Source organism: Merops nubicus, unplaced genomic scaffold, assembly GCF_000691845.1.
Source record: "Merops nubicus isolate BGI_N331 unplaced genomic scaffold, ASM69184v1 scaffold14746, whole genome shotgun sequence".
NCBI classification, from domain to species: domain Eukaryota; kingdom Metazoa; phylum Chordata; class Aves; order Coraciiformes; family Meropidae; genus Merops; species Merops nubicus.
The window spans coordinates 82,669-105,764 of NW_008617137.1; the positions used below are offsets into that span (position 1 = coordinate 82,669).

General features: G+C 39.1%; 1 protein-coding gene across 1 annotated transcript in view; it reads right to left on the reverse strand.

The window, feature by feature from the left end:
* GRIN2A (glutamate receptor, ionotropic, N-methyl D-aspartate 2A) overlaps positions 1–23,096 on the reverse strand; it is a 170,882-nt gene that overhangs the window by 44,774 nt on the left and 103,012 nt on the right. The window contains exons 3-6 of the mRNA XM_008943054.1: positions 15,716–15,830; positions 3,908–4,113; positions 2,302–2,470; positions 2,024–2,177 (exon numbers count right to left, since the gene is read on the reverse strand). Of these exons, the coding sequence (XP_008941302.1) occupies positions 2,024–2,177; positions 2,302–2,470; positions 3,908–4,113; positions 15,716–15,830 (644 nt within the window). The remainder of the gene's footprint in view (positions 1–2,023; positions 2,178–2,301; positions 2,471–3,907; positions 4,114–15,715; positions 15,831–23,096) is intronic.

The following is a 23,096-nucleotide window of genomic DNA, read 5'->3' on the forward strand; positions in this document are numbered from 1 at the left end:
GTAACAATTTTTTAACAAATCACAAAACCAGATATTGCAGAAACTGTAATCAGCTGCTATTTAAAAAGGGGAAAGGGGAAAAAAAATTGATATATTTGATATTGTATTTGATAAATTTTTTTACAAATCCTTTAAAAATATTATGTAGGATTACTCTATTCTTAGACAGTCACTTAACTGAAACAAAATCAGTCTGTGAATAAATCCAGTTATCTGCATGACAGCATCTTGCAAGGCAAAGCATTTTACTACCATGCACACCTCATCGAAATGGGCAGTCAATTCCAGTAAAGTGGCACTTTCATCTATGTCTAAAAAAACCAGAAAATACCTCTGAGAGCACAGACTTGATTTACTGGTGCAGTAAATCAGATTTCCTCAGAAGTAATGCTATTCTATAGAGCTTTATAAGAAGGGGTTATTTTTACTTTTTGAACTAAACCAATAACATTAAATGCATTTTAGAAATCTAATTATTATGTTGTTGTGAAAAATGCAAAAGTAGCCTCTCTTCTGATGGTAGCTGTAAGCAGGTTTTTAACAGGTAAGCATGGTTCCTAGTGAAAATCAACTGCACTTGCAGCATGTTTAGAAAACATTCCAGTACTTATATTTCAAATTATTTCAACATGCTGCAACTGCAATTTAAAAAATGAATTGACTTTACAAGCCAATGATTTATAGAAATGAAAAGACACTATTCTGAATGTTTGCATTAAAAGAACAGCCTCTTACAATTTCATTTAAAATTCTTCCATTCATTAATCAAAAATATTAACCACCAGTGAAATCTGTTTAGGTCTTACTGCAGGTTTGGGAAATTATTTGATTACTCACTGTGTTACATTTATTTGTATCACCTCTGTAATGTCCCTTTATAGAACAGGTATGAGAAATAAGCTCTATGGCTAAAAGATTATTCATTCCTATGCAAGAAAACCCCATAATTTTCCCACTTGTAGCTGATGCTAAAACAACCTGATTCTCGATGGCCACAAGCAATTTCAGTGGAAGGGAAAAAATTACACTTAGCAGTCTAAAAAGAAACCAAGACAATCAGTGATGCAGAAATGCCCTCCCTGCTGACCCAATGGACTTGAACATACGAAACTGTTCCATAAGATATCTGGAAAATAGACATTTTTTTTTTTCTTTTCAATTTCACTGAAATGATTTTAGTGTCACAAGCATCATTTCGCTGTGCAAAATATCTTCAAAAACATTGGGCCCAAATACACTATGAGGAACACAGTAGCATTCCAAGCATTTTTGATTCATCTCATGACTCCTTCTCTTTTCAGCTTCAGGTAAATTCAAGGCTAACCACCAAATACAGAATTACACGACTTGCACTAACAGCTAAAGAGAAGGAATGAATGAAGGGAGAAATGCTCAGCTGAAGCAAGCAGCAAACAAGGAAAGAAGACCAAAATCTTTGTTTCTTTATGTCCCACCTCCTTTTTGCACAGCCTTTCATTTCTTTGCTACCCCTCCACTATTCAGCTGCATCATCACAATTCCACTGTTCAATTGCACCAATGGAGAACACACTCAGAAGCTCTCTAGTGCAGTAGTATGGTGTTCAGAAGCCAGAGGTAACATCGAATTTGCTGTCTGATCTCCTCTAATCATAAGGAAGTCTCTTTTTCTTAACTGTTCTACAAGGGATTTTTCAACAGTTTTGTGAATGTTAAAAGCATATGAAACCATTTATAATGGGCTAAGCAAGCATAAATTAGTTTGTAAAGAAACAGCTTTTGAGGAAGCAGTTTTCCCAGTTGAAGACTTTGGGGGATTCTTTTTCATATTGCAGCCATTGGCATTGGTTTCTACTTATTGCATCTGAATCTAACAGCATGATCTGCACGTGCTAATAATCATGTTAATCAGCACAGTAAAAATTCCAAATGTGAAATTCAAAACTCAACAGAAATGTGTCAATTTGCTATACGGCTTAACAACGAAACCTACCCAACTCCACAGAAACACAATTAAACGACCTGGGTGGGTCAGAGAATCATACCTAGGAAAGCAGATGGTGAAACTGTGCCATTGCTCCGTGACACCATGACACTAATGCCAGTCTCAACAAATGGCACTGAGAAGTCAACCACTTCAGAGCGTTCTTCATTAATAGTGAGAGATCCCACAGCCATGACTGCGCGATGATACACCACCTGATTCACAAAGAGAAGACAACACCAGTATTACTCAGCAGAGAATACATCATTTCTCCAAAAGAATAGAAACTAAACATTGCTGAGTTCTTATTTAGGAGCTCTTTTACCTAACAGAACTTACTTCACCAATCATTCCATTCCACACATTATTGACTTTTTTGCCGTGCTTCCCATTAGTCACCAAATACAGGTCATATGTGAACTTCACAGTTTTAGACAACTTCTTCAAGATATCGATGCAGAATCCTTTGCAGCACTTCTTTACATTAGTTCCCTCATTAGTTGAGTTGCTGTCAACAGAGAAACAAACATTTCTAGTGAGAAAAAATGAAGAACCACAACAGCAAGATTCAGCATACTGTGAAACAACTTGTCATACTTTGTGGGTGACCATGTTTTTAATGAATTGATGAAGAAATAATCCACACTGCTTTGGATAGTGTTTGCAGCTCTTACCAATCATAACATGGTTGCTTGAGGAGATATAAAAGAAGATAATAGTAGACCTTGTATGACATGCTTTCTGCTGCAGCATCCAGTGTGCTGCACTTCTCCATCAAGATACACAGCCTCCTCTTGCTAATCTCTCTCTTAGGCATAGATTAAACATTTATCATTTTTACTCTCAAGACATAAGGCTACATGTCGTTTAGTAAACAGAGATCTTCCCAACGTGTAATATAAAGGCAAAGCAGTTCACTGTACTGAAAATGGATGCTGCACCTTTTTTTGGCAGTTTAAGAAGGTGAATTTCAGGACAACTTTCAGTGCAGAGATAAGGGCTTTCCCTTTATTTTGTTTCTGAAATGCTCATGATCCCTAAAACTTTTTAGTATAAGTGTCTTCAGAACCCAAGGCAAATGTTCATGATCTTTAAAAGAATTCTAAAATAAAATAAAATAAGATTAGAACTTGACCAAGTACAGCTATGTAAAAAAAATTATGTCTCTGAACTTTGGAAAGCACGTGCACAACCATCTAGCAGTCCCTGCAAATCTTCAGAAACACGAATTAAATTCCTTAACATCTGCTCAGTAAAAAACTGTTGTTACTATATTCCATTCATAAATATGTAGACACACAGAACAGGTAAAACAACGCTGATCAACACACAATGAGAAATTTTTCACTGTTATCTAACGATTGCTCCAAAGTTACAGAGCAATCAAAGCAGGGGACTTTTCTCTAGATGGTATGTCACAGTGGTATTTTATGCTGGAGTAGTTAGTTCTGTACCAAATTTCAGCATAAACATATGTTTTCAATAGGATATGCTCTCAAATTGTTGAAGACTAATTAAACCAGGCATATTTCAACATAACTAGAAAAAATTCAAAGAGGATTAATTAAAACAATCCTATTGTAGAATGCAATCATCTTCCATGTGGCTGAATAGGGCTAATTCTAGTTGACTCTGAATTTACTAAAAACTTACTATCTCATCATTAATTCAATGTGACTTACATGTATATATCCAGAACATTTCAAGTTATTAAAAAGACATGCAAACAAGAGCACACTGTGTGGAAAAGGAAACAAGAAAGAGGAAATGAGATAGAGAAGGGGAAAATAAAGATAGGAAGCAACTAGAAAAGAACAGCAAAGTATCAGAAAATAATTAAACAATGAAAGAAACAAAGGAAAGAATTAGTGAGAAAATAAGGGAATATATTTTGCATTCAGGGGAAAAAAAAAAAAAAAAAGAGGAATGCTGTGTGTTTACTTACTTAATTTTGACAAATTTACGACATGGCACGGTGTTTTTTTGGCAGCTTTCCATCAAAGGATCCACATCCTCAACAACGACGAAGGGAGCCTCCTCCAGGGTGACAATACTCAGATGGTTGTCATCGGGGTCGCTGTCGGCGAAAGAGCTGTACCTTGGCCAGACAGAGTACTTCAGGCTCAGCGAGTTGTTCTCCCACTTCCCCACCTGCAAGGCCAAGATACACAGGCTGCTGCTACCCACTGGCTTGGTTTTGACAAATGAGATCTAATATTAAATGTGCTGGGATAGAGGTACAGGAAATTACATTGCAAAGACAGTTGTCTTTTGTTATCAGAATCACTTTAGAACCTTTTAGTAATTCATGAAGTGAGAAAATGCTCTCTGGTAAAGACAAATAAGGTAATGTTATTTAAGAGATAACAGCTTTATAGAGACTGGATGACATCAGTTAAACACTATCTATCACCTGGCTATAGATGCACTGGAATTTGACATGTATCACTTCCATTTGAGCTAGAACAGCAACCATACACTCCATCTGCAATTTGCAGAAATCAGAAAACAGTTTTCAAATGAGAAGGGGAAAAAAAAAAAAAAAAAAAAAAAAACCAAAAACTAACCCCCACACATACACATCAGACTGATAACCAAAGTAGAATAATAACATTTCTGTATCTTCTCAAAAGAGAAGACTCTTCTGTTCTTATTGTTGGAAAAGCCATTGTGAAAGCCTTTCCCTAGGGTTCCACCACACCTGAGCCAGGCCAAACCACGTTTCTAGTACACACAACTTCAGTTGTGCATGATTTAGTTCTTATTAGAAACAGGGTATTTTATTCTGTTTTAGTTGATGCCAACTGTTGGGGGAGTTTAAGAAAGCATACTCCACTTTACATTAAAATTTTCTATTTATTTACTATTATAAGCTATCCCTTCTAAATTAACCTACATTTCGTTCCACTTCAAAGCCACCAGAAAAGGGCATATGATTAAAATATTTTTAAAACTCTAGCATTTTCTCTCTCAGATTGTGTTTAACTACTTTATAGCTCTAAATCTAACTGCATGTTTTATCTGAGTAGTGGTGACAGATACTATAAATAAGCTAGCAATACACAAAAGTTATAACCTAATGCATTTTAATAATTCTTCAGTTGCTTAAGCTAAACAAATAATAACATAAGCATGAGACTGCTAAAATAGTTTTACAAGGAATATGGTGGGAATTAACAGTACAATGAGAGACCCAGTTGCTATAAATACATGTTAAAAATTGTCACCTGCCTTCTGTCTTCTAAAAACTTTCAAATGAATACAAAAATTCACAGAGAACATGACTTATATCCACTCCTATAGGGAAAAACATAAGCACATGCCCTTTGTAGTCTCCTTTCCACCCTGTTTAAGTCAAGACATTTTCCTGACCTTTAAAGCAGGAGGCGGAAATGCCAAATCTCAATACACATAAATTAGGAAATTCAAAATATCTCACAGGAATTGCGAATTCACACTTAAACCAATTCAAACCAGGCACAGGATTTATACATACGGTTCTAGTATGAAATTTAATCAAAACACAATGAATAAAGCCTTTGTGAGAAAAACTATTTCATATACAGCCTTTGTGAGAAGAACTATTTCATATACAGTCAAACAAATCTACTTAACTCCATAGGAGGCAGTTCTATGGCAAAACTAGTTTCATTGTCAGGTCCTGGTTCAGAAGCGCATTCCCAGCAGCGTCAGTGCTGGCTGTCACTAGCTTACACAATGTTGTTCCCATCTATGCCCGAAGTATGCCATGAAGTTGGCCATCTGGAATGGGGAGACTTCCAGCCAGCTCCATACTTCAGTCAAAGAGCAAACGTGCCAAGTAGTAGAGAGAATTTCAGCAGTGGACAATGTGCCCAGCTGCCTCCCAGCAGCCAGAAGGAACAAAGCGTGGCCGAGGCTGGGCGGCTCCTGCGTGTTGAGGCGGATGGCAGGGGCAGCACCTCCCTGCCCACCACGCCCACACACGACCCTGGGAGGAGGCAGATCTGCCACATCCTAAAGCACACTCCTCTGCAAGGCACCCCCTGCGCTCGCATCACTGTCACATGGACCAACAGGAATATGAACTGCCCATGACAAGTTCATCTGATCCTGTTTTGATGCTGTTAAAAGAGGAATCATGATGCTCATTCATACTTCAAGTGGAGGAACTGCCATTCTGTTGTTCTGAGGGGAAATGTTTCTGTTGGATTTGTTTGTTCTAATTAATGAATGGTTAGCACAGGTATTGGATTTGCTCTGCTGCTGCTGCTGAACTCACAAGTGAACAGTTTCCATGTTTATTAGGTATTTTGATTTTAAAATACATATATAAATTTACATTGAAGATTATATGTTACACTTCTATCATTCTGCTACAGTTTTGAATGATCAAAAGACTTTTTTCTTTTTCATTGAAGTGGTAAGAATTTGGTTTTATACAATCAAAGCGTGTAGTCAAAATATGGGAGGATTTTAATATTTGTATTAGAACCTTTTAGTTTGTGCAGAACCAATTATAGCATTGTTATTATGAATATGAATGGTATTAATTATTTACACAATGGTTTTTATCTTCATCTATTATTTAGCTCCTTCAATATCCTTGTGCAATTGACAGAATTCCTTTTTTACAGGGTGAAGGGTTGAAATGACACAGAAAAACTGTAGAATAAACAAAACTAAAACTGAAACATGAGCAGGTTCCCACCCTAATAAAGAGAGTTTAGGAAATTGCATCCATATGTAGGTGTGCTGCAGGATCAGCATTTTTGTCACTTATGGAAGTCAGATCTAGTATTAGATCCAGTCAATATCTGTTTTGAAGATTATCTGCCTTTAAGTTTTTCAAATGCTTAGGGAAAAACCCAACAGGTTATAACAACTACACATGCTTATTGTATTGCAGAATATTATAGGGGCCTGCTTATAAAGTGTAAGAACATGTTCAAATCCAAATGCCAAGTCCTTATTCAACAGTGACTGCTAAGTGGCTTACCTAGGACAACAAAGCAAAATACCTGAGCTAAAAAAAGCATGCCAAGTCCTCATTTCACCTGTGAAGGTCATTATAAATGCTGTGGAATATGCAAAAGTTCATACGTAAAATATGAAAAGTACAATATGAAAAGTTCAGTCACTGCTTTCCATAGCAGACAGTGGTGATAACTGAATAAACTATTTTATGCTTAAATAGTTTACCAACCTGGGCAGCTTCAAAATTTAACTGCCTCCAGCACTTTGCAGCACTCGTTTTCAGTGTGCTACTTGGTGATCATCATACCTACTGATGAAATGAACTAAATGTGGCATTCTCAGACTACATCTAAGCACCTAGATTTGAGGTAGAAGGTCTGTGTTTAAGTTAGCATGCTTACAAGTATTGGTATGCCTGATATAGATATTCTTCATACAACATTTTCTAATTTCAGTGACAAATTATTTGAACGCTAGAACACATTAATTTGCAGGTGAAACTACAAACCTCACACATGGAACAGTAGGGAACAGTAACTCAACATACTCGTAGCAGAGGCCAGAAACAATTTCCATAGCCAGTCTACCAAAGATTAACAGGCTCACAAAAATACAATAATGATAAAGTCACATGTAGGTTAGAAACATGCTGCCTCTACTGTGGAAATGTGAGCACTACAGTGAAGATTTACTATCTTATTCTTTCCAGCTACAGCCTAAAACTTCCTACTTGTACTTGAGCAATCTCAAGGAAACTCTTTGCCATTCAGAAGTTTTTTATTATCCCCACAGTCTTCAAGCCATCAGTGCTTAGCCAAGGGTAGTCAGAGGAGAACAGGAGCTAAAAAACTGCACAGGCCTGTCAGGTTGCCAAAAATGTATTTTGATAGGGTGGGAGATGGGTAGAAGAGAACTCTTCTGAAGATAAATTCCATTGTCCTAATTACTTGGAAAAAAACCCAGTTCATAAAATGGGCTCTTTACTGTTCAAAACATAAAACCTCCATTTGAAAGTGCTTGTAATAAGCAGAAATAAAGGTGTTTTAATAAAGACACTGCACTTATAGTTCTGGACACGCTGTCTAGAAATATATGCTAATTTACCAGAATATGTAGAGATAAATTTGAGGTTTGAGAATTTCAGCTACTCCAATCTTTTACCTTGTTTGGTTTGGTTTATGTTACTAATTCATAGAAACTGAAATTTTAACTTTTTTTTTTTTCTTTTCACTGAAAAAGAATGGAAACATTTTTAAAATTTCAAAACTTTATGTCTACCAGGATAATCATTTCCCCTAGCTCCTGGAAGCAAAACTACTGCCCCAGAGAACTTGGCTGAAAGCACAACTCATTAACAGTAGGCAACCAGAGACGCTTTCCAACTACACCAAGAATCTCATGTATTTAAGTTCATTTGGCCATTGTGTCCTGAATTTAAAATGAATCCAATATAAGATAAAACATTTATACTTGGTGTAGTCACTCCCTAATGACAGGACTTTCAGCTATAGATTAATCAGGGCAGTTTGCTCAGTATTACATCCCTTCCCCCATCTATTCCTTTCCTCTTTCTGGGAAGATTAAGAATATTTAAGATCCCCATCAGTGTCCATTTTGGTGCAACACAAAGTTATTTTCACCTGTAACCATTTCTTGTTCCAAAATCTCATGTGCTGAGGAATCATTACCTTAGCACCCATAGGCACACAGAGAACATGGAGAAAATATAGCTATTTTTGTCAAATGTGTGCTGTAAATTTTTTTTTTTTGTAACATGACTTTTTTTAGAACAACAACCGTTTAAAAGAGCATTAAGTAGAGGAGAAACATTCAGACTTCTGGATTATGCAACCTGAAAGAAGAAATTACTGAATAGTTCAATGACAGATCTGAAAATTTGATTTATGCTCCAACCTTAAACCCAATTAACCGAACTTAGTTAAAGTCTCTAGCAAGTTAGGCAATGGAGAATAGCACACTTAGACTGCAAAGAGCAAAAAGTGTGTCAAGAAAGAGCTTAGCCCTCCTAAGAATCCAATTAATACTACCAGAAAAATTAAAAGTGAAAATGAGCTTATTCTCAGCAGATACCATGGAATACCTGTGTTCCTAGGTTAAAAAATGAAGGAGGAAGTTAGAACTGTGTTAAGAAATATTTTAAGGTAATAAACAGGGAGTAGTGTGTATTTGTAAAACAGTCATTTTTTTAATAAGAAAATTCAAGCTGAGGATAATGCTCTCCATAATGCAGACATGCTCCATTACAGAACTGTCAAAAATTGCATGCAAATACTTTTACTCTGCTGTGTGGAAATGTCACAAAATATCCAGAGATTTATTATAAATTTCTGTCATTCTTAGTTAGACTGATAATGACGTGGCCTTGATCCCAGAGAAATACAGAAGATGGCCCTCACTCGAAAAAAGGGCAATAGAAACATTTTTGTGAAAGATCCTGGCCCAAAGTATAAAAATCAGTGACTCATAAAAAATACAGTTTCAATAGCAAAATGTAGATGTAAAACTCAGCTTCAAGCACAGACTTGCAATGGTACATATACAATATTTCTTCTGAACTCGTGCATTCTTTCTTATTTTCTCCATCATTATATGCAGTCTGGAATATTCCCTTCAGTTTAATCTCTACAGCATACAGGAAGGAAAGGAGAAAATAGCTGAGAGCATGGAAGAGCTTTTTTGATGTCAGACTGAATGAGCACTCATAGGGCCCCCATCTCATCCACTGTTGTGTAAAGCACCTCACAAACTCTCTGTATTACATACATGGTGTGACCACCTCATGCATGTCTATCTGCCTTTGGAATATTGCAGCCAAGGAGGGTAATGAGGGAGCATTTGGTGTGTTTCTGTGAACAGCTAGATAAGAGAGACAACTTGCAAAGTTATGCATTGCTGTACCTCATGGAGACCCCTCTCCCACTGCACCCTAAAGCAGTCTCTAAATAATATGAGGATGATTGACATAATTCTAATCACGCACCCTCACAGAGACCATCAAATCAGAGAAAAAGAGCAAGGCCAGACCCTGAGCAGAGAGAGAAAAGAGCAGAGTGTGTTGTCCCTGGCGTGCCAAGGCTGGCGCGAGAAGGAAGTCTGTCACAGTGGCATCTCAGAGACAACAAACAAATAACTCGGTCCTGTCACCCGCTTCCCAGCAGATGGGAACTGTATGCAACACACAGTCATCATCCCCTGGCAGGAAAAATGTTACACGATAACACGGGTACTAAATGCACTCCCAGGACTACCTGACCGAACCTTTGAGAAGAGAAAAAATTTCAGGGATGTTCTTCCTGCTTTAAACACACACACATACTGCAAACAGACTGTCTCACTTTTGTGAGGAAAAGAATGGTGAGCAAGTGCAAAATCAAACTCACCTTGCTTTACAGAATAGCTATTTATTTCTTTTATCTCATCACACTTTTCCACTTACAAGGATGAGCTACTCTAGCAAGTTTTAAGTCAATAACTAGAAAGCATAAATTGAATTTGTCAGGTTAGCAATAACAGGCAGCTGCAGAACAAAGCACAAGAGCAAAATCCTTCCTCCAGAAACAGCATCTGTTGTACACCTCCTGCAAACCTTTGTGTTGCTTCATGTTTCTGAAGGTCCGTATTTCACAACAACCCCCTAAATTTAAATGACAGAACATGATGCAAGCACTTTCATGTCTTATTAATAGGGGGTGTTTTACGGTCCTGAGTGGTTTGAAGAAGTCCATTTAAAGACTTTGAAGTTTTCAAAATTTGCTGCAAAATCTCGTATGGGGTATGCAAATGTGCTGCTCCTCCCTCGTGGCTGCTCCTTAGGCTGACAGGAAGGCACCGACACTGCGACCAGCAGGGCTCAAAGGAAAACACAGCTACCCAGGGAGATCATAAACAAGCACGAGGAGGAGGAAAAGCTACCACCTCCTGTAGCCTTAGTTTTCAATACAGAATTAGTAATTAGCACTCATCAAATCTTCAGTGGCCGGTATAGTTTTGGTACTGGGAACGTTCCAAATAACTCTGCGTAGCACAAGAGTTCAAACTCATGCCAGAGAAGCTGTTTGATGAGTTATGTCATTAGAAAGGAAAAGAGCTAAAAAATTGATCAGCCCCTTCCTCCACCTGCCATTGAGGGAAAGCTTTTTGTCACCTCTGCACTCAGTGCAGGTCCTACAGCTCTTCAGAGATGCCCAGGTAGCCATACCTTTACCTCCAGAGAGGAAGAGCTGCCCCGAAAGTCTGCCTGCTCTTTAATCCCCTCTCTACAATTAGTTGTAAGGAGCAAAGCACACTTTACCACTGCTTTCTGTGTAGCTGTCATTCCTTTATAACAGCAGAGAGGAGGGAACCATCCTCCCTGGCAATACAGGATTTAGGAAATGCTTCATAATAATTGGTGCGATTCAAACAATTCGGTACAGTAAAGGTCAAAGGAAAAGCCTTTAGGCTAAGTAAAAGCTCACTGATACAGAAACAATATGCAATTTTCACTCCACAAAGTGTCAGGGTAGGCATATTTACCAGAAAACTAAATACAGAAGCAACAAAGATGGAACGAAGGAAATGACAACCCAATAGATGTTAAAGAGCATGTTGTTTCTGTCATGGGAAAAGATAATATATCATGTTAGGCCACAGAGCTACTGACAGAAGATAAACCAGCATATCAATGATTAGAACATGCAACTTCATCTGTTCTAGTTAAAATATTTGCATTTCTTCACAACTTTTAGGGAATGTATACCATGAGGCATGAGGATCCTTCAGCTGTCATGACCCTTGTTCTGAAATCAATAGAGATTTTGCAAGAAACTACCCTGCATCATCCCAGTGACTTTGTATGGCAGCATTCTGACAAACAGCTCTGTCAGAAATCTGACAGCGTTGGGTTTTTCAGTTCATGCCCACTGAGGTTTCAGTTGCACCATTAGATAGGAGAGCTCCTTTTCTCAGCTACATGGTGGTGGACGCTAGCAGCCAGATGGATCTCTCTGTGAAGACCTTGGTTCATTTACTCCAAGCAGGAATTGCACACCCTCTGCCCACTCATTCCTACCTAGATACAAAAGTGTACAACCTCACACAGAGCGTGTCAATCTGGCATATGCTAGTTAATCAGAGCAGAATCAAGTTCTACTTTGAATCCTGCATTAATAAAAACTCACAGGTGCTTGGTTAGTTTTAAACCAAGCCTGGATGCAAGTAACAGTTTTGGCAGTGGCATTTATCTGGCAATTGTGCCATGTAGTACCTGGTACTCTTGCTTCTTTGATCTTTAAATTTTAAAATTTTAAAAATTCATTGGCTACAGAAGTGTAAGACATTTGTCTCTCACAAATTCAGCCAGAATACAGATCACTATGGTAATTTTATCTGTATCTACCTGGGAGCACCAATAAAAATTGGTTTTCACCCTGGAACTCATCTTTCCATGCTATACAGCCCTCCTTATGTTACTTAACATTACATGATACGTACAGCTAATCCACCTAATTTTGCCACTGATAATTATATTCTAGTATACGAGTTTAATATTGAATTGATTTGGTTTATTTCCACAACAGGGGAATCTAAAAAAAAAAAAAAAAAAAAAAAAGGACAAAAAAAGACTAAGCCTGTGAAGTGAATGAGGGGCCAGGTGAGACAGCCAGGTCACACCCCACTGAGATAAGCTCAGTAGGGGAGTTGCACCTGGTCTGAACCTGCACTGGATCTCTGAGGACGTTTCAGCACTAGCTCAGTGTTCCTGCAGCACTTTGGTGATGTTTGGGCAATATCGTTAACTGGCAAATTTATCAAGTTTCACTGAAACAAGCACATTAAGCTTGTCTTCTTAAAAATCTCTTGCCTGAGAACAGCAGCCCCTTTGCCTGTCAAGATTAGCAACAAGAATATGAATGTTGATGTCAGAGTTTGAGCAGCTGCTTTAATATCTGTCAAAATATCATGCTGGATGCCTTCTGAACATGCCCAAAAGTGATTTTCAGTCTTCAAACCATTATCATCCAACCATTTTTTTTTTCAGAACCTGATATGGGAAAAATCCCTCAGCCAACCCCATCTATATGAGAAGTTACCACTGGGAAGTTTTGATACTGAATCATTTATGAAGGAAAAGGAACTTATTTTCCTAGGGCTAAGATGTACACTCTTCAATGACGGTTGAACGGATTTTCTATAACCTCAAGCCTTGAGTCAAGTATATCAATTTTGAGACAAGGAAAAATTGTATTGAAGTAAAAGCAGATGATTATTATACTAAAACCAAAGAAAATTCTGTTTTAATATTAAATCTTGTATTTTCAGGACACTACTAGGTAAAAAAAAAAAACCTGCACATAAACTATAATTACTCTTTCTTACATAAACAATAAAATAGCTACTTGCAACTTCTATGTAACTAGTTACTTTACAAGGATTAGGAGGCTGTTGCATTGTCAGTTTTTCAAGTGAGTAAATAATTTCATTCAATTCTAGGATTTTATGTTTTTCATATAGGATTGAGGATATTTAATAAGACCTCAATAACACAGTTCTGTGCTACTCATTGCAAGTGTGATTGGAAGTAAAAGCATGTGCTTCTCTGGAAACTCAGAGCAGGAAACGTTAGATCTCAGATGAGCACCTTTGACAGTTTTGAAATTGAGCAAAACAGCACAAAGAGAAAAGAACAAAGAGCAAGAAATTGGCTAAGAGATACAGGGTGAGAAATGCAACTTGGAAAGAATGTCGAGACAACGCTAGAGAGATGTTCAAATAAAGCAGGGGGTGGGCAAGGGCCTTCTCATGTCTCCAAGCCAGAGGAACTGTCCTGTTATTTCTGAAGTGCACAGTGAGGCTCTGCTGATATAATGTGGGGTGCTCCCAGATAGCCAAGAGCTAGGTCCAGCTTGCCAAGATAATTGATTACTCAGTTTATTTGTCTTCATCCACAGAGGCAGGCATCAGCTTGTGGTCAGAAGAATAATTCTGGTGGTGACAGCTTGTTCTTGGCCGCCTTTCACTTCTCCCCTCTGACATAATTAAAGCTGGCCCCTCTCCCCCAGCCTTCCAACAGAGCTAGGGAGGGGCTGGCTCTGCCCACCCAGCCCTCTGTCCTGCTCCACCACAGCTCCAGAGCAAAGGAGCACCTGGGAGACGGTGCACAGAGAGTTCTCAGGCTAGGAGCCTCCCTTCAGCCACTCTTTTTTGGCTCCTAGAAGACCCTCCAACACAACCAGCAGCAGAAGGGGGTTTCCCAGGTGTAGAACTGCCCAGACAGGGTAAGCACAGCCCCGAGAGGCACTGCTGCTGCACAGCAGGCACAGGGAGCTGCAGCCACACCCGCAGCAAAGCGCCCAGCCTCTCCCAGGGGACTCACTCAAAGGTAAAAACAGGCTCAAGTTATTTCTTGGAAACAATGTCAGTTCCTATATCCAGCATTTCTTTGCTGCTCTTCGCTCATTTTTCAAAAACATCAAACTTATCTCCCCTTGTCCTTCGAGTGCTCTCTTTAGAGAAGTTTCAAGGTACAAAACGTATTAAATTATTAAACCACAGGCATTGTTGGCTGCCTCTCTAACCATTTTCTCCCCTTGGTGCCTCATACTAATATTCTCCAAGGAGTATAATATTTTTTTCCAGAACATTATATGATATGCAGACTGTTGAAGAATCTTAAAATAGGGTAAGAAATTTTCATAATCATTACTGAGCAAAAGATTCCTCCAAAGATTCAGATTGACACATTTAGATAGGATTAAATTTATCCAGATAATTAGATTTGCATCAGATGAACATGAAGAAATATATAGCATACTCTAGGACTACTCTTTATGGTTTTGCATGACCAGCATATTTACTGAGATGTCCTTCAGTAATTCTTATTTTATCATTATTATTCAACATCATGAAGAGTCTTGCAGTCATATGAGCTGGAGTTTTAAGTTGATTTTATGGGATACTATAACTAGAAAAAAGTTCATGGATTTCAGGAACAATTTAGATAATGCAGGATCATGCTTTATGAATTTAAAATAAAGGTAGTGGATGACACAGATATACATTTTCCTGCAGTCTCATATGGCAAAGACTTTCTAAGGTCCACTGTTTTTAAAACATGGGACCACAAATAAACTGCAAAACTCAGAGCCAGAACAATCACAGGCTGAGCTGGGAGTTTTAAAGAAAAGATTCTCATTTTAAACTTTATCATTACTCACATGTATGATTAATCCTGCTATTAAGACACTTTTTCTTCCAGCCTGCATAGAGGTTTATGGAGATCACTTGCCTATCAGAACACAAGTCAAGATACTGAATTTTTTAAGAAAGCATCGGGATTATCCTCCAAATCCAACAGGAATTTCACAGTTAAGAACAAACACCACCACAACACCACAAAACAAATCACAGTGTAGTTTTTCTCTAAAATCTGTCAAAGAATACAAAACCAAGCAAATACAATGACCAGAGTTGCCAAGATACACAAATCAGTCCAAATTTAGATAGGTAAGGCCCATGTTTCTGGAGATTTTTCAGTCATCCATTTTATTTTATTAAATTATAAGAAATGCAAGGTATGTTTCACAGAGATCTTCTGAAATCCACACGGCTTATCTTCACTGATACATTGCTCATAATAAGGTAAAATTATCTTTCCTAACTGTTGTGACAAATCTGCTACAGCAGAATATCATCATTGACATCCATGACGTTAATCTGTCTAGGTATCATCACCAGGGTTCTGCCAAGTCTCCCCCACCTCCTCCTCTGCTGTCTTTTACCCAGAGGTATTGCTCACCTTTTCCCATTCCCGGTCGTTGTTCAGCACTATCACCACCAGCCTGGGGTGTGCCTGATAACCATCTGCTGTGAAGGACAAATCTTTCCCTTCCCAAGTCACATTCATCATAAACCTAGAAGGCAAGGAAAAGAAGTTCATTGAAAAATTAATGAGCTGTCCAGCAGTTAATGAGCAAGCCAGTTCAGTCATCAGAACTGCTGATGAAATACATGCACCAGTCTGTCAATGCTCTGGAAAGCTCGTGTCCAGCACAGGGGGTCTGAGCAGTTCAAGCCAGTCCACAGCAGGAGACAAGGCAAAATATTGTTTTTATAGGATTCTTAATACAGACATCATTTTTAAAGCTGCTTCCACATGATGTGTGACCTGTACACTCCATGAATAATCTTCCTGGCACGTTACACAACCTCACAGCCTTTCGGTACCATTTTAAACATGTCTACATCAGCTCTGTATCCAACCTCATACTATTGTTTCACTAGAGTGAAACTCAGAGGTAAGTGCATCTACTCTGACTTCACCTGTTTAGACCTCCAAGAGTCCTGTCAGTCCTTCTTGACACTATAGCTATAAACAGTGTCTTTGTGTCACTTAGATAAATTCCACCAATGCCTTCAGCCAAAAACCAGACATGAAAACTTTGAAAGGGTGACAGTATTTTATTTCAGTAATTTCAAAAATTTTCAATACTAGAAAAAAGAAAAAAAAAAAAAATTTAAGAACTCAGAACTAAAATGTACAGAAAGAATGGATTTTAAAAATTTGGTTGAAAATGTCCCTTGAGTCCCACATTCCCTGCCTTTAGACTTACCAGTTTGGGCACTGGATCAACAAAATTGTTTGTTTACCACAGGCTCTTTGTTCAGCTACAAAGGAGAAGACTTATTCAACTGCATGTTTTCTATGAGTTTATGTCCACAGAAGGAAATTACTCAGTGCTACAAGGGGTACCTCTCCTAAGATGTGCCAAAGTATTGTTGCTGTTTTCTCCATTCTTCCATACTGCCCCTCTGACCTGCAGGACCTAGGGACAGAATGCCACTTCCTACAAGCAAGCCTGTCACATCACCTCCACCAAGTCATTGCTCTGCCTGGACTGTGCCACTGAGGGACACTTATGAACTCGGGTGGAAAGACTGCAAGTGGCTCCACAAACACCAGCCATGGGCCAGCAGCACTCAGCAACCAGACTCTGCAGGGGACCTGGTCCACCCTGAGGTAGAGATCTCCACACTCTACTTATCACCTTAGAGGCATCCTTCAACTGTACAGAGTCCTATAGCTTTTCCAGCCATGGATTTGCCCCTGAAGGTCTTACATCCCTTACTGAGTTTATACAAATTCTAATACAGACTACCTAGTTTTTCTATTTCTATGCATAGATTTTAATTCTTAACTCTTGTTTTCCATCAACCATTGAACCCTCTTTCCAAAGCATTGTCCTTTCATTGATTCAGAAATGCTGGCATTCATCTAACAAACTTGACTTTCCTCAAAAAATAATTTCCTTTCAAAATTTTCCACAACTTTATACCATAAATCCATATTTATATTTGCTCCAGTTGCACATGGCTTCAGTGTTTCTCAGTGAGAACAGATTGTTCCCACCAATTCTTAATTCTTGTTTTACATCAACTGTTGAACCACAAACCCTCTTTCCAAAGCATTGTCCTTTCATTGATTCAGAAATGCTGGCATTCATCTAACAAACTTGACTTTCCTCAAAAAATAATTTCCTTTCAAAATTTTCCACAACTTTATACCATAAATCCATATTTATATTTGCTCCAGTTGCACATAGCTTCAGTGTTTCTCAGTGAGAACAGATTGTTCCCACCGCTCCAGGGTCAGAAAGAGTGATGAGAAATGGTGGGTTTTATTTCAAGCACAACTGCAGGGAACTTACTGCCAAGAGTCTGAACTGTCACAGCACACAGGTCAAGCTCCCTGGACTGTGATATTGAAAATATCTATCATTTTATAATTAGCTGAAATTCCATCACCCAAGAAAATCAGGCATGAAAGGGAAGAGAGTAAAAGGCTGATATTGGCATTGGTGTTCTTTGGTTATGTTGAAAAAAATCCAATCTCCAGCCTGTTAATGTGAGACTGACAGGGCTGTCCTGTGGGTCAGAGGTGAAATGGCCACTCACAATTTGGAGGTCACATAGCATTTCCAGAATACAATGTGCCCTCTGCCCCATAATCACAGTCTGAAGTTAATTTTATTGAATTGCACTAAATTCTCAGCATATTTTCTGGAAAGATATTCAGTGCAAGCTGTCACCTAGGTGCTCTCCTTCTGGAATTCAACTCAACACCAATATCATTCCATCCTGCAAACAGATGTGTCTGGAGGGCTCTGAATTTACTTCAGTTCTTCTTCATACATTGCTCTAATGTTTTAACCACAGGAAACTCATACTGGTTTACATACTGGTTTAGGTTTGGGGTTGGTTTTGGTTTTGTAGTAGTAGTAGCAACATAGTCTCCTGCTGAATCTGATAGACAAAATTCCTTAGCACCACATTCAAAGGAGAATGCTTTGCCTGAATCCCAGCAGCAGAAGCACACCAAATAAAAGTACACAGACCCAGAAGAAATGATGGCATTGTATCATAACAGTTAATAATTAAATGTACACTTCCTTAAACAACTATATTAACATCATTCACCACTGGTTTGACAGCAATTTGTAAATTCACCCATTGTAATAACTCATATTGTGACAGACTTTCAGCATGGAAATTTTCCCCTTGGCAGAACTTTGCTTTTCAGTTGAACTAATTTCCCGTATATTACATTCTTCATCCAGCACTGACAGAGCTTGCTTGGGAATAAAAACCTTGTTTGCCACCTTGAGAGGAAGTGGCAAACCACAAAACAGAATTTGCTTGTGCAGACATGTAAGAAGGCTCACTGCTGAACACCAAATGCACTGTGGCCCAAGGAATGCAATGCCCAGGAAGCCACTGCAAGGGGAAAGCAAGGACCTGCTGTATGAACAGGCACTACTTGTACTCCTACTTCTGCACACTCCCTCACAACTACCCTCCAAATTTATACCTGCAAAATAATGCCCCCCAAAATTAACACATCATTTTACGAGGCCAGGCAGAAATCACCTAATTTCAGTAAAACTGAAACACATTTTTCTCCTTCTAAGGGCTGGACCAGAAGCACTCACACTGTACTAGACCAGGCTTTTGTGGCCAGCTGGGTTTCTCATTACGTAGCCATTGGTGATTGGACTTTAGCTGAACCTTTCTTTTAGGTAGGATCACTACCCCAAATTTCAAACTCCACTCATGTTTTCAGATTACTATGCAAATGCCCCAGCCTAGAAGCTAGTCAAGGGCCACCACAAGATGCAGTTCTGTGGATGCAGTGATGCTCAACTTCTCCCTCCAAAAACAAATGAACCACAAATCTAAACTGAAAAACTGAACTTGGTAGATATTTTTAAACAGTGTGAATTTATCAGCCATTTAGTAGTGAAACATTTTGGAAGTTAAAAGAAGTCCCTAATCTGTAAGTCTCTTAAAACTGTATTGTCTGAGTCATATACAAAGGTACCAGTGAGTAATGCAGTCTGAGCTACCCCACTTTCTCAAACTGCAGCAACAAAAGATAACTTCAAAGAGATTCTGCTCTTCCCAAGCACATTCTCTTGTGTACAAAATTCCTCAGCTGCCTGTGTTCTTCAGAAACCAATGCCTACAATCTGCATTCCCTTTTGAACTGTCATTTTTCCTCCACAAAGGACAGAAATCCTGATCTGCTTTTACTGGCTAAAATCCTAAACTGCTTGTCTCTATGAAAAACAAGTGTGCTTTTCTGTTCCTGGCTGGGAAGAGTGAGGGGAAAAAAGGATTTACATTATACGCTGTTCTTATAGAGTTTTAAGGTTACCCAAGATCAATTCTGTGCAAGACGTCTTGGGCTTCTGAGCTGGTCGAAATAAATTTCTGAAGAGTTTTGGAAGTACATATTTCTGTTCTAAACTAAATGATGTGCCTGATTATTTGAGCTCATTACTTTAAGGGGGCAATTCAGTACACACCTTGAATTAGCAGTTAATCTGCTTTCATACCTCATTAATGCTATAACCTTTGCAAAGACATGATAGCAGAGGCCTTGTGATGGTATCACGACACTGAAGTCTTAACTTTTGCAAACTGAAACTTTTAAGTAAGATTGCCCAGGAGATACCTGTATGAAAGATAGGATTTGGGGGTGGGGGTGTACAAAAGTGAAACTATTATCACACTGAATCCAGAACAGGTTTTTATGATGCAAAGAAGCAAGCCTGTATTTCAAAACAATTTAAAAGATTTATACAATTTTTTTTTGCTTGTCACCTTTCCCAACAAAACTAAAAAGAGAAGTGCTGAAACACCACAGCACAACACTGTTCCCGTTGTATTTACAGCAAGCCTTTGAAGCACCAAGATTACAAACTGCTCTCAAGGTTTCCAGCTTAATTTTTATAGACTCAGAAAGATCAAGTAATTCAGATAAAGCTTCAGATTAATGCCCAAACTGCAATATTTATCTATGTCAAAATTCTGACTCTACCCAGAAAGACAGAACACATTTGAATAAGGTGGGTTTTCCTACCCTGTAACTACTATATCACAACTTTATCAACTCTAATTTCCATTAACAAAGGGGGAAGACTTTGCCAAAAGGATCAGACTTCAATTTTTAGAAGATCTCAGGTTTTAGAGGACCATTTGCTAGGGTACTGTGTTACTAAACCAGAAGCACTTTTCTGGTCAGTCTCCTTACAGGAGACATGGATATTCTTTGCCCATAAGGTGTTTGGTAAGAAATTTCTATACTGTGTGAGAAGAATTGAAACCCCAGCAAAGCCATGACCACTCCTGTGTTACACAACAGCAAACATGGCAAAAGAAATCCTGCAGCTTTCAAACATTTACCATATATATGTACACACATACATGCAAGACACACAAGTGTCTCCATAATTGATGCAAGGATTTGAGAGCAAAACCAAGAAGGTTTAGTGGATTCCAAGTTGGGTATTTTTAAAGGGGAAAAAAAAACAAACCTCTGTAAATAACAAAGATGACTTTGTCTCAAACAAAGATCAGTTATAGCCCCAGCTTCATAAACTTCTTTGGAGGATGGGAAAAAACAGCGACAGAACAGAAGTACAACACTGCACAGGAGAACAATCCTGGAAACTGAAGCAGGAGCGATGCTGCCTCTGGAACCCCACGAATGATGGTGCTCAGGCAAGTCCCCAGCTGGCAGTACCCTCCCCATCCCGTATCTGTGAGATGCTGAGCAAGAAGCATCCTCCCAAATACTCAAGTCCTCAGGATGGACACTCTCATGCCCACCTACCTGTGTCCAGGAAGACCCTGCAGCACTACTTCACAATTTATTTCTCCCTTAGAGCAAGCTGAGCTTACTCCTGATCACCCATGAAGAGCAGTGGGCCAAGAGACTTAGCCCTTTGTTTCTCCTTTCAGGGTAAATTTTGCCATGGGCAACAGCATATGAAACAGTCCCTGAATCAAATCTCTTCACCAGGGGAAAGGCAAGCTGGGGGAAAACCCTGGCCAGAAGGCAAGAGGCATGCAGCTTTTTGAGATTCATGGGGCTAGAAATAAGTGAAAAATACGGGACACAATCTGGAAGCAGCCCTCAAGAGCAGTGCACAGCCAGGAGGGAGTGCTGCCCTACCCAGGAGCACACAGCTAGGCTGATGGAAGCAGCAGCACTGCGCTTGCTGGGGCCAGAGGGGTCTGCCCATGCTTCAGACAAAACTGAAACACTCTTTTCTGAAACTAAATACTTTTAGAAGTGTGTAAACATTCAAGGCATCTAGAAAAGATCTAGATTTTCAAAGTGAGCAGTTGTGTCCATGTGCACACACTGACCCAGCAAGTCCTTGGAGCAATGCAATAAACTCAAACTTCTTAATTAATTGATCCCTTAAAAATAAATATATACAATGTCATTGTGATAATTATACATATGACAAAAACTTATCTCACCAAAAACTACTAGATTAAAAGATTGGCTCTTCTCCCCTCGCAGCTGTTTGTGTTGATGTTTTCTCCATTCTTCCCTAGTTCATGTTTATTTTCTTTCTACTCACTGAAATATGAATGTGAAACTGTCTGTTCTAAGATCATGGTGTGTAACTGAACACAACTACTAACAACAGCTGCTTTTCCTACAGAAAGGCTACTGTGGTCTCTCCCCTGCCAAGGTTTAAACCTTCTTCTTCACTAACCTTGTTTTATACCATTACAGCATCTAGCAATAAACAAGTTGCTAAACTGGGGGGGGGGGAAACACGTTGAATTCCTGGGGTTACCTTTAAAACCTTCACCCTGGCAAGTGCCAGTGTGATTTAGGGTGAAATTGCTCCAAGCTCCAGCCTGGTGAAGCACAAGGAGCACGCCAGGGCACCCAGGAGGGGTGATGGGATGCGGGGGCATAGCCAGCCAGCGGGCTGCAGGATGGAGGGGCTGCACAGAAGCCAAACGGGCCCTGAAAACACCCTCAAACATCCCATGGTTATAAAACAAAATTCAGAGACAGGAGGCACAGACTCTCTTGGATGCTGCTTCTTTTGGCCGCTCTGATATTTGCTCCTTCCTTTTTGGCTTTATAATGATAACTTTACACAGATCCAGACTTTTAAAAGCAGAAATTCAGGATTTGTCAGGCTAAGGAAAAGAGCCAGCTCTGTGATAACAGGCAGGTTTATAATTAGTATGAAATCCACCTAGTTTCCAGCTCCCAAGCAGATCAGTGGCTGGGAAAAATATCATGGGTAAGGCAGAGGCATTAATGAAAACATCTTACTCCTAAGCTACCTCTAAAGAAGCAAAGTTAGTTAGAAAGCCTGCAAAATAAAGCAGGCAGCCTGAGAGCTGCAGGGAGCTCTCGGACAGCCCCCAGGACTCCTCCCTGCCACCACATCCCACCCACCTTTTCTGCCCTCATCCTGCAGCCCAGATCAGGTCATCAAACTTGATAAATTCCTAGAGTGCCTTCACTGGGGACTATCATTTTTTATTTAGTGCCTTCTTCACCATGGAGCAATGTTTCAAATCCTTGACAACTGCAGGCAATGAAGAGAAACAGCAGAAGCTTAGGGAAATACAGGTTTCATAAAAGGAATTCTTCCCTTCCTCTCCCAAAGAAGGAATTTCCAAACAGATTTAAAGTAGATGAAATGCCTCACAACCAACGTGTCATCTGGTGATATTTCTCTTTCCTCCAAATAGTATGAACCAAACATTTTAATAATCTAGACAGCCAGCCTGTCTGGGCTTGGCATTCACCCAACATCATACCTAAAAAAGCAGGACTGAATCCAAAATTCATCTTT